The sequence below is a fragment of the Notolepis coatsorum genome, assembly GCF_963971535.1.
Source record: "Notolepis coatsorum genome assembly, chromosome: 12".
NCBI lineage: Eukaryota > Metazoa > Chordata > Actinopteri > Aulopiformes > Paralepididae > Notolepis > Notolepis coatsorum.
Window position 1 is genome coordinate 69,715,442 of NC_140176.1, and position 12,096 is coordinate 69,727,537.

Sequence of the window (12,096 nt, forward strand, 5' to 3'; positions counted from 1 at the left end):
AGGGGGGGGGGGGGGGGGGGGGGGAGTGACACAGCAGAATCATATACTGTCAACAAACAAAGCCGCTCAATTGAAAGGGGAGGAGGCCCGGTCAGAACCAGAAGTGCTCCCGGGGGCCCCATTTCACCCACGTCGTCCGTGGGCCCAGCTGGGCTGCAGGCTGGCCGCGGGGACGCAGTAACCGGTCTGCGGGCCGTGGGAGAGGCGAGACATGCAGCTGGTCCAGTCCTCCACCCCTGTGACGGTGCAGTCCTCCAGCCCGGTGACGATGTCACCCACGGAGAGGCCCCGGGGTCCTTCGGCCGGGGAGCCCTGGTGGGAGATGAGGACAGGGGGGGAAGGGACACCGGTAAATATACACATGGGTGCCCTGGTGGGAGACGAGGACAGGGGGGGGGGAAGGGACACCGGTAAATATACACATGGGTGCCCTGGTGGGAGACGAGGACAGGGGGGGGGGGGGAAGGGACACCGGTAAATATACACATGGGTGCCCTGGTGGGAGACGAGGACAGGGGGGGGAAGGGACACCGGTAAATATACACATGGGTGCCCTGGTGGGAGACGAGGACAGGGAGGGGGGGGAAGGGACACCGGTAAATATACACATGGGTGCCCTGGTGGGAGACGAGGACAGGGGGGGGGAAGGGACACCGGTAAATATACACATGGGTGCCCTGGTGGGAGACGAGGACAGGGGGGGGGGGGGGGGGACACCGGTAAATATACACATGGGTGCCCTGGTGGGAGACGAGGACAGGGGGGGGGGGGGGGGGGACACCGGTAAATATACACATGGGTGCCCTGGTGGGAGACGAGGACAGGGGGGGGGGGGGGGACACCGGTAAATATACACATGGGTGCCCTGGTGGGAGACGAGGACAGGGGGGGGGGGGGGGGGGACACCGGTAAATATACACATGGGTGCCCTGGTGGGAGACGAGGACAGGGGGGGGGGGAGGGACACCGGTAAATATACACACAGGTGCAGTTTTACAATGTGTCATTTCATTTGTAGTCCAGGAATAGCTCCAGAATAGCTCGTTTAAGGCCATTTGAAACACGTTTTTTCCTCAAAAAAAAGAAAAGCTTCTTGGGGTTTGGAAATTTGCAGTAGTCAATATGAGATATAAAAAGCTCACAGCATGATGATGTCACACAAATAGTCCATCCACACCAACGCATCACCCCGGGGGCGAGGGGCCACATTGTCCGATTAGAGGTGAACGAGCTCTAAGGAGGAGCTGGGTATCTCCAGCATGGATTTTGCTGAGAAATGGACTCGTCGTCGATGAGTAGGAAATACAGATAGGGGTAGAGCTGCTCGATTATGACAAAAAAAATCATAATCACGATTGATATTGAAATCACGATTATCAAACATGATTACTCATTGATTTGAAAACATCATAGGACGATTTCTTGTCGACCAAAGGCTGCCTTTCTGTCCTGTTCTACAAGTTACCAAAGCTTAGAAATAACTGGACAAACGTGCCGTGGCCCCGTCCCTCCCTCTCAACACCAGCTGAATCTACGGTGGAGGAAGGGTGCGCTGCATTTACAAGTTACACAAGACAAAATGAGAGTGACGTGGCAAGGTTTTATCTAGGGATGCTCGATATTGGCTTTTTTACCGATACCGATATTGTCCAACTCTTCATTTCCGATACCGATATCAACCGATACCAATATATGCAGAGTTCCCCCCCCCCCCCCCCCCAAAAAAACTGAATAATTTCAGGTAATTAACATTACATATCTCTTGTTGTGGAATTAACACAACATTATGCATACTTTTGACAATAAAAAAAATCTGAATGTGTTCTTACTTGCTTGCCTGGGTAAATAAAGGTTAAATAAATTAAAATAAATATATATATATATATATATTTTTTTGAAAACCGATACAGATAATTTCCTATATCACATTTTAATGCCAATATCAGTAGGCCGATACTATCGGACATCCCTAGTTTTATCTCAATTATCTCAAGTTTTCATGATCGTGGGATGCCAAAATCACAATTGAAACTTGATTAAATGCCCGGCCCTAATATCCAGTATATGAAGCAGAGCATGGATTTTGCTGAGAAAGGTCTCGATGAGCAGGAAATACACTTTTAATTGTGCATCAATCACACACCTGCACCACCTCGGTGACCCGCGCCCCGGTGGTGACCCACACACACACACACACACCTGCACCACCTCGGTGATGAGCGCCCCGGCCCCCGTGGTGTAGGCGGGCCACAGGAACACTGGCAGCAGGAGGAGGCAGATCAACGCCGCCAGACACAGGACAAAGTTGTGCCACACTCCTACAGGGAAGACAAAACAAGACGTAAACAGAGCATTAACGTTACATCACCCTGCGCCCGCGATAAACAATAAACAAGTTATGTGACAGAAACACTCCCGACGGGGGCCCAGCGCGACACCGCAGCGGAGGAGGAGGGAGACAGAGATAAATAAACACAGCAGGGCGTTAATGTCACATTCTCCCCCGGTGGGAGGAGAGGCTCGCTCCACGCCGGGTCATTTCCACTAATTGGATACGTCCGTTTAGACCAGAGATATGTCATCTTACCGCCGTTTGACATTTCACTTACTCCGTGTTTTTGCCTTCCGTAAGAGCGGAAATAGAGGGGGACAATCCCAGTGTCTGGTCTCTCTCTCTCTCTCTCTCTCTCTCAGCGAGTCTGTAGTTTTGTGAACTTCACCCAAAGGGAATCGCCCACAAATTACAATCCAAAGCATAAGTGATGATTGAAATCAGTGAATTTAGTTATTTAAAAACGAATTCCAACACATTGCTTTACTTATATATGCACTTGAGCCGTGAATGTAAAATACTAAAAGAATAATCTATATAAACCTATACAGTATTGTATATGTAACGGATGCTATCGTGAAGCGCAGTCAAGAAGGGCTGGGGTGAGTAGCGGTGCTATGGGTTAAACTCACTCTCACATCCTCAAAGACAGACACGTTGCAAAGTAGTGGATTCACCTCTTGGTATAGCGGTCTGTGTTGCTGCCTGCGGTGTGGGAGACCGGGGTTCGACTCCCACTCGGGGCATCGAAGTTTGAGGTGACGTTGTCACAACCGTTACATATATACATAATAGGTAATATGATATTCCTTACATCCCTGCAGCCTGCTATTTTATATGCTTGTGTGGAACCTGTGGATTTATTATAAACCCACATTCATGCTTTTATTCCGTTTTCTGTTCCCATCCCATTTATTTTTAGAATGACATCCAAGGTCCTGGGCTGCTGATGCTACGCCACACAGCTGATGTTGATTCTGTTTATTGAGAAGGGGAGGGCCGTTTCAAATGCAACTCCTCCTCAGAAACCTTGGGCTCCCGACCTTGAGAACTGGGAACTGCGTCAGTCAAGTCCACGAGGGCTCAGTCCGCGAGTCTGTAGCCTGGACATTGGGACTCAGCCCCTAGACTGCATCAGGGGTACAGAAGCTTGTGCTGTGGCCCTCTGCTGCCCTCTAGAGGATATATCTCATCACAACATGGAGACAAGGCGAGGTCCTTCCTCTTCTCCTGAGGCCTACGCTCATTTTGTGTTTACAACCAAATCCAAGGCTGGGTTGTGATTCATTACGACGTTATCCTAATCGTATTCATAACAAGCTATGTAAGACAACGGGACTGTTCCTCTGCGACATATCAAAAGCTAAATCTAATTTCTACTCGACAACATAAGCATTCTAAATTGATACAAGTTTATTTCCTGTTGCTAATATCAAAACTAACAGGGAATAAACAAGGATTCAAGCTGTTCCCTTAGCAACACAATTCCACTGAAACAGTCATTATATATATATATATATATATATATATATATATATATATATATATATATATATATATATATATATATATATATATATATATATATATAAGCCATACAATATATCTGCATAATACATAATACTCTGCAGTCCAAACACAAGCCCCATAATGACGATGTCAAGGCCACTCCCCTCACCTGCACAGAAGATGCGTAACTGCTGGGCGGGAGAGATGAGGTTGAGGTGTGTGGTGAAGAGGTCCACAAACGCTCCAGGGTACACCACGAACACAAACACCCCGAAGCCGTTGACTCTCACCTGCTCCCTGGCAGAGGGTCACAGAGGAAAGAGGAGCGGGGGAACAAAGGGACTCTCTAATAAAAATATACGATTCCTTGAACCGTCTGAAGTTTGGGTTTATGTTTATTATACATTCTTGGAAAAAATGCCCTAAATCTTACAAATGTGTGTATTTCAGACATGTCTCTGTTGCATAATAAATTAATGATATGTGCGTGTGTGTGATTGATTGATTGAAAAGTTTATTAACAGATTGCAGAATGGGTACAGTACAGTACAGCTCAATACATACAATTGTTAAGGGGATGCAGACCAGAGAAAGACTTTCATCTTGTTTACATCAGGGTCCCCCATTTTCAATTCATCATAACATATATGACATACATGACATACAGATAGACAGTACTGCTACATCTATACATTTATGACATATCAGATTTGCAAATACAGTACTGTTTGTGATACAAAAAGTGTCCAGAAAAAGTGTATATACATTTGACGTAGAAACTGTACATTGGGGAGGTTGGGTTGGTTGGGGTGGGGTTGGGTGGGGGCTGTACATTGGAGGTGGGGGGGGGGGGGGGGGGCGGGTTGGGTAGGGGGGGGACACACTGTACACTGTACATTGGAATACTGACAAAGCCATACTTGGTAATTTACTGTACAACTGGGTTAGGACATTTGTAGGGGCCGGTTTCGAATTGCAGTCTCCCGTAGGTGTTCTTTGAGAGTGTTTTTGAAAGTGGGTAGTGATTCACATTCCTTTACAGCTTTGGGTAGGGCGTTCCACATTGATGTGGCATAATTGTGAAACGTGTTTAGTCCCTTGTTTGAGCCGAATCTGGGTTTAACATGATTTGTGGAGCTCCCTCTGGTGTTGTGATCGTGGTATTCACTGACCTTTGGGAAGTATTTTGACATGTACATGGGTACCTTGGTCGCGTAGTGTATCTTGTAGACCAGGCCCATTGCAAGTTGCTGTACTCTGTCGTCTACTCTAAGCCATCCTAGGTTGTCAAAGTGGGCAGGGGTGAGGTGGGTTCTAGGAGTAAGGTCAAGCAGTAGTCTGACCAGTTTGTTTTGATATGTTTGTAATTTTGTTTTTAGCGCCTTTGAGGTGCTTTGGTACCATGAGGTGCACGCATAGTCGTAGTACCCTTGAATGAGTGCTCCTGCCAGAGTCTTCAGGGTATTCTTGTTTACCAGAGAGGAGATCCGGTACAAGAATCGAGTTCGTTGGTTGACTTTTTATTACATTGGATGCCATTTTGTCACAGGAAAGATTAGCCTCTAGGATGGAACCCAGGTAGGTAATTTCATCTTTCCTTGTGACAATATTGTCACCCACTGTAACCGAGAAGCCGTCGGCCTTGCTGAGTTTGTTATTTGAACCGAAGAGAATGGACTCTGTTTTGCCCATGTGTAATGATAGTTTGTTGTCGGCGAGCCATATGCAGATTGCCTAGTTCTGAGCCGAGGGCTTTTTCAACCTGTAACTTGTTCTTGTCAGAGACCAGCAGGGCTGAATCGTCCGCAAACCGGAACAAGTTGCAGTCACAAGCTGACGACATGTCATTTGCATAAATTAGGAATAGTAGCGGTCCTAGTATGCTTCCTTGTGGAACACCACAGTTCACTGAGGGGGGGGGGGTAGGGTACCGTTTACCTCCACCATCTGTTCTCTCCCCACCAGGTAGGATTGTATCCAGCTCACTGATAGACTATCAAAACCAATTGCTTTTAGCTTGTCAATCAGAATGGTGTGATTGACAGTGTCGAAGGCCTTTTGTAGGTCCAGCATGACCATGCCGCAGTATTTGCCCGCGTCCACCTGCATGTGTCAGTGGAGTGGGATGTTCTGAAGCCAGATTGGAATTCGTAGATTAGATTTTTTCCCGCGAGGTACTTTTCGATCTGTTCGTATACTATTTTTTCCATGACTTTCGAGATGGATGTAAGGATAGAAACAGCGGTAGTTGCCTGGGTCTAATTTGCTGCCCTTTTTGTGCAGGGGTGTTACTCTCGCAATTTTGAAGTCCTTGGGGACGTGTCCCTGTTTTATGGAGAGGTTTATTATGTGTGATGACTGGGGTGATGGCGGCTGCTGAGTCTCTGAGGAATTTGGAGGGGATGTTGTCATGGCCAGTGGCCTTGTTCGGTTGGAGGGCGCTCAGTTTTTTTAGTACCTCATCTGTAGTTACCATTTCCAGTTTGAAGTCGTCTTTGTGGACGCCTAGGTTCTTGTAGTATGCTACTGTGTTCTACCCCATACTGCCCTGAGTGGGAGGGTAGTTTGTTTACCAGTGTTGTGGCTATGTTTGTGAAGAAAGTGTTTAAGTAATTGGCTACATCCAGCTTGTCTGTGATGAGCGTGTTGTCCGTCTTTATGTTTATGTTTGAGAACCTGGTTTTAAGTTTTTTACTGCAGCCTAGTTGATTGTTGAGTAATTTCCAAAGTTCACGTGGTTTATTTTTGTTTCTCAGTTTTGTCATTGATGAATTTTTTTTTATCAGTTTTGATCATGGAGTTTACGTCATTTCTTAGTCTGTTTCTTTCTAGTTTGAGTTCAGTCACGTGGTCTTGGAGTTCACTGCTCGTGCTTTTGGTAAGCTTTGACTGACTTTTACAAAACTCAGAGCATTTTTTGTCTCTGGCTTTCATAGCGGTCAGTATTTCAGTGTGCATCCATGGCTCAGCGCGATTTTTTACCCTGGTGGTTCTCATGTTTAGTATTGATGAAAATTTGGTTTTGAAGCCTAGCCAGGTTTCTTCAACCAGTGTACCATTGAGTTCATCTGACCAGTCCAGACTCTCCAGTTCAAGGCCTCGCTAGAGTAGGTTGAGGTCTCTAGATGTGACTGTTTTGTGACAGCCAGCCTTTTGCTTTAGCTTTTTGTGGGTACAGAATATCATATAATGATCACTTAACCCGCATGCTATAACCCCTTTATTGGAGATCTTGGACTTGTCAGAGGTCAGGATGAGGTCAATGGTAGTCTGAGTTGATTCACATACCCTTGTGGGTTGGGTGATTAGCTGGCTGAGGCCGTGCAGATCACAAAACCTATTGAAGGATTTGAAGACGGATGCATCTTTTTGTTGCATATCCGTGTTCCAATCCCCAATAAGAATCTTTTCAGCATCCTCAGCTCCAGCTAAGCACACATCCAGAGTATCATAAAAGCCAGTTTGATCTGGCGGTCTGTAGATTGTGCCGACTAGAACAGATTTAGCCCTTTGTGTGTGTGTGTGTGTGTGTGTGTGTGTGTGTGTGTGTGTGTGTGTGTGTGTGTGTGTGTGTGTGTGTGTGTGTGTGTGTGTGTGTGTAGGTGTGTGTGTGTGTGTGTGTGGTTTACCTAAGAAAGCAATAATTTATTTGATCTGTGCTTGTGGGGACAGACAGGTTTTGGCTATGGTTAAGGTTAACAGTAGAATCTGTAATGCCGTCAAACAGGCCTCTAGGCCAGGGGTTCTCAAAGTTTTTTATACCACAACCCCATTTTATTTAGGCTTATTTTTTGCGACCCCACATCGCATCATTTCAACGTGGAATGAAGGAATATCAAAATAAAAGCACACGTTGAACTTGATCATGCATATTTATTAGAAAATGTAATTACAGCACTATGTTATCATACACATTTATAAAACGAGGCATATTTAGCCAAAATATGTTGCCAAAACAAAAAAAAAAAAAAAAAGGCAAAAAAAAAAAAGGGCAAAAGAGCACCACTTGGTATTGTGCTTTGTTTACTTTTTAGTTGTTTGTGTGGGTTGGGAGTTGAGTAGGGATGTGTGGGTTAGGAGTTGAGTGGGGATAGATGTGTGGGTTGGGAGTTGAGTGGGGATAGATGTGTGGGTTGGGAGTTGAGTGGGGATATATGTGTGGGTTAGGAGTTGAGTGGGGATAGATGTGTGGTTTAGGAGTTGAGTGGAGATAGATGTGTGGGTTAGGAGTAGGGATGCTCGATATTGGCTTTTTTACCGATACCGATATTCCGATATTGTCCAACTCTTAATTTCGATACCGATACCGATACCGATATCAACCGATACCGATATATGCAGGGTTTCCCCCCAAAAAAACTGAATAATTTCAGGTAACTAATAATTTCACTGGATGCATTCAAAAGGCTTTCTAAATGTAAGCATTATCTGTGCAAAATATGATAATTAAAAAAGTAAAAATTAACATTACATATCTCTTGTTGTTGAATTAAACCAACATGCATACTTTTGACAATAAATAAAATAAGAATTGGTTCTTACTTGCTTGCCTGGGTAAATAAAGGTTAAATAAATGTAAAAAAAAAAAAAAAATTTTTTTTTTTTTTTTTTTACCGATACCGATATTTTCCGATATCACATTTTACTGCCGATATCGGCCGATAATATCGGTCGGCCGATAATATCGGACATCCCTAGTTAGGAGTTGAGTGGGGATAGATGTGTGGGTTAGGAGTTGAGTGGGGATAGATGTGTGGGTTAGGAGTTGAGTGTGGATAGATGTGTGGGTTAGGAGTTGAGTGGGGATAGATGTGTGGGTTAGGAGTTGAGTGGGGATAGATGTGTGGGTTAGGAGTTGAGTGGGGATAGATAGGCGGAGGAGTTGCTACTGCTGGCCACATCCCAGGCTCTGCCAAGAGAGGTCTGGAGAAATTCACAGTATAATAAGTTACAAAACTCCAACCCACGCATCACAAAAAAGTAACTAAGCGGAGCTCTTTTGCCTCAGGTTACATATTCTACCTTTAAGGTGAGGAGTAGGCATGTAGTGGTTACGGTTAGGATAAGGGTATGGGTAAGAAATGTCCCCACAAGGCATGAAAAAGGCGTGCGTGTGTGTGTGTGTGTGTGTGTGTGTGTGTGTGTGTGTGTGTGTTACCTCAGGGCTGCCACAGCATGGCCCAGCTCATGTATGACTCCACTGAGCAGCAGGGCTGAGAAGAAGTAGGCCAGCTGACTGACTGGCAGGTTGACACCAGGAACCTACAGCACAGAGCCAGGAGAGACCGTGATAAACAACATGGAACTTACAGCACAGAGCCAGGAGAGACCGTGATAAACAACATGGGTACTACAGCACAGAGCCAGGAGAGAACATGATAAACAACATGGAACTTACAGCACAGAGCCAGGAGAGACTGTGATAAACAACATGGAACTTACAGCACAGAGCCAGGAGAGACCGTGATAAACAACATGGAACTTACAGCACAGAGAGAACATGATAAACAACATGGAACTTACAGCACAGAGCCAGGAGAGAACATGATAAACAACATGGATACTACAGCACAGAGAGAATATGATAAACAACATGGAACTTACAGCACAGAGCCAGGAGAGAACATGATAAACAACATGGATACTACGGCACAGAGCCAGGAGAGACCGTGATAAACAACATGGATACTACAGCACAGAGCCAGGAGAGACCATGATAAACAACATGGATACTACAGCACAGAGCCAGGAGAGAACATGATAAACAACATGGATACTACAGCACAGAGCCAGGAGAGACCATGATAAACAACATGGATACTACAGCACAGAGCCAGGAGAGAACATGATAATCAACATGGATACTACAGCACAGAGCCAGGAGAGAACATGATTTTTTTTGACCAAATCTTTTTATTTTCATATTTTCAAACAAGAAACAACACAGCACAATAATGACAATATTACATAACAGACATCCAAGAACACAAACTAACACAACAATGACTAGACAATAAATTAGACCCATTATATATCGGATACACAACCAGTCAATACAAGTTGTCACAAAGAAAAAGGATAACAAAATAAAATCTTTACTATAAAAAGTGCTTACCGAGCCCCCTCCACCTCCAGGTCCAGCAACCACAAGCCACAGTCCCGGAGGACCCACAGCCCGGCCCCCCCGCGAGCCAAAGCACCACGCCTCTTTAGCGCCTCGACCCGCAGAGACCCCGAACCGCGGCCCACCCCAGCCAGAGCCCACGGTCACCAGACCCAGATCAGAAGGGGGTCAGAAAATATACATAGGACCAATATTGAATGAAAAATAATAAACAAAACAAAATTAAAAATACAAAAACACCATAACCATCAACATACATGAATATTCGCTCTATCTCCCCCCCCCCTCAGGACCCCAACGTGAGCCATCAATATAATACCTTATCCAGTACTTTCAGTACTTTCCAGAGTCATATGTGTTCTTTTAGTTTTTCCACCACGGCCCACCAGACCGCAATATTGGCCTAATTTTTTATCAAATTTTTCTTAACATGAAAACAAGACAACACAATACAATAACCATAATAACAATACACAAAACTTCACAGGGAGATAACAGAGCAATAATAATAAAAGAAATAACAATTTATAAAAACAGAGTACAACATTTTAATTTAAGGGGTACTATCTTACAATTGGCCTTTCCCAGTATTCAGTACCATTTCCCGGCCGTGTGGCTCTATATCAATAAGACTTATGTCTCTAATTCTCATATTGGCGCACTCTTCCAATTCCCCTCACAACCCTCACCCTCACCAATCTGAGTCATCTCAAAACGTGCATATCAGTGATGTCAGAGATTCCCAGCTGCATAACAATGTGGCAATTGTCACCAGGCCACACAGTGGTTGGAGCCCAGCCTCAAAACGGCTTAAGATCCTGAGGTAGAAAAAACGCTGCCCCTGAGTACCCGACCAGAAATACAAAACAATGAACCTTTTCGAAAAACAAAAACCTACAGAGTGTTCCATAGACTCACAGGAACCGTGCAAACGTGCCCAAACAGTGAAGAAATAGCAAAATAGCAAAATAGCTCCCCCCCAATAAAATTCCCCCAGTTAAAGTTAAGAAGGACAAGACAAAAGACAAGACAGACAAGACATTTCCTCCTCCCCCTCCCACGAGACCGCCGGACTCCCCCGAACAAGCACCTCAACCCCGCTCAGCCGCACACGGCGGTCCTGACCTTCTCAGCTGTTGCAAACCACAGGTCAATACCAGCCTGCCCCACCCCAATCACCCGCGCCGTGGATATCTCAAGATAAATCACATCCAACAGTGTTAGGGACCAGTTCCAGGAGAGAACATGATAAACAACATGGATACTACTGAACACATATGATCCATTTACACCTGGGATTATCATGAGTCTCATATCCAGACTGAGTAAATATTATATATGTAATTAGTGATGCAACAAATTATTTAAAAAATTGTTGGCAACACTTAAAGTAGTTTGTGTTTTATGTTTTTCTTTATTAATATTTAAACTGTTCAGCTCCTTTCAAACTAAAGACTTAAACAGGTTTTAGTAAAAACAAAACAAAACGTAAGTGTAACTGAGGGGTACAATTCCCTGACTGTATTGATAAGTATGGTATCATTAAACCACTACCGCTTTATGTACTTTAACTACTGGCCACACAGTACATGATATAGATATGATGAACACTTTCCCACCTGATGAAACCAAGTCCACACAAATGTATCCGTCGAATCTTTAATATATAGCAAAGGGTATATACAACGTTCACGTAATGACATTTATGATTTGAATGCACTTGTAAGGCAAATGAGTATTCGTAGGCAAATCAACATTGAATGTCCAATCTCTGGTTACGCAGGAAGCAAGTATACAACCTGGTTCTTTAGGGAACTATAGCGATGGTACTTAATGATTATAGCTGGATACACTAAAGGGGGTTTAAGACAGTAGGGGGGGGGGGGGGGGGGTTAGGAGAGCCGCTGGCGATATCCCATCTGGCCAACGATTTCTTGGGAGAATTCAGAGTGCTGAACACGGTGCCCACAGAACCTTGGTCCACAGATGAATACAGTTGGGCCCTCTTGTAGACGGTAGCTGCCGGTCCACAACGAAGAGACGTGAGGCGACCTCACTCGGGTTAGAGCGCCGTCTAACCTGGACTCCTCTCGGGGGTAGTTCCAACACTTACCAGTGTTGGCTGTTATCC

At 44.9% G+C, this 12,096-nt stretch overlaps 1 protein-coding gene across 1 annotated transcript in view; it reads right to left on the reverse strand.

Annotated features, from left to right (window-relative positions):
* mbtps2 (membrane-bound transcription factor peptidase, site 2) overlaps window positions 1-12,096 on the reverse strand; it is a 60,298-nt gene that overhangs the window by 33,547 nt on the left and 14,655 nt on the right. The window contains exons 4-7 of the mRNA XM_084326014.1: window positions 9,000-9,103; window positions 4,011-4,138; window positions 2,200-2,318; window positions 132-312 (exon numbers count right to left, since the gene is read on the reverse strand). Of these exons, the coding sequence (XP_084182140.1) occupies window positions 132-312; window positions 2,200-2,318; window positions 4,011-4,138; window positions 9,000-9,103 (532 nt within the window). The remainder of the gene's footprint in view (window positions 1-131; window positions 313-2,199; window positions 2,319-4,010; window positions 4,139-8,999; window positions 9,104-12,096) is intronic.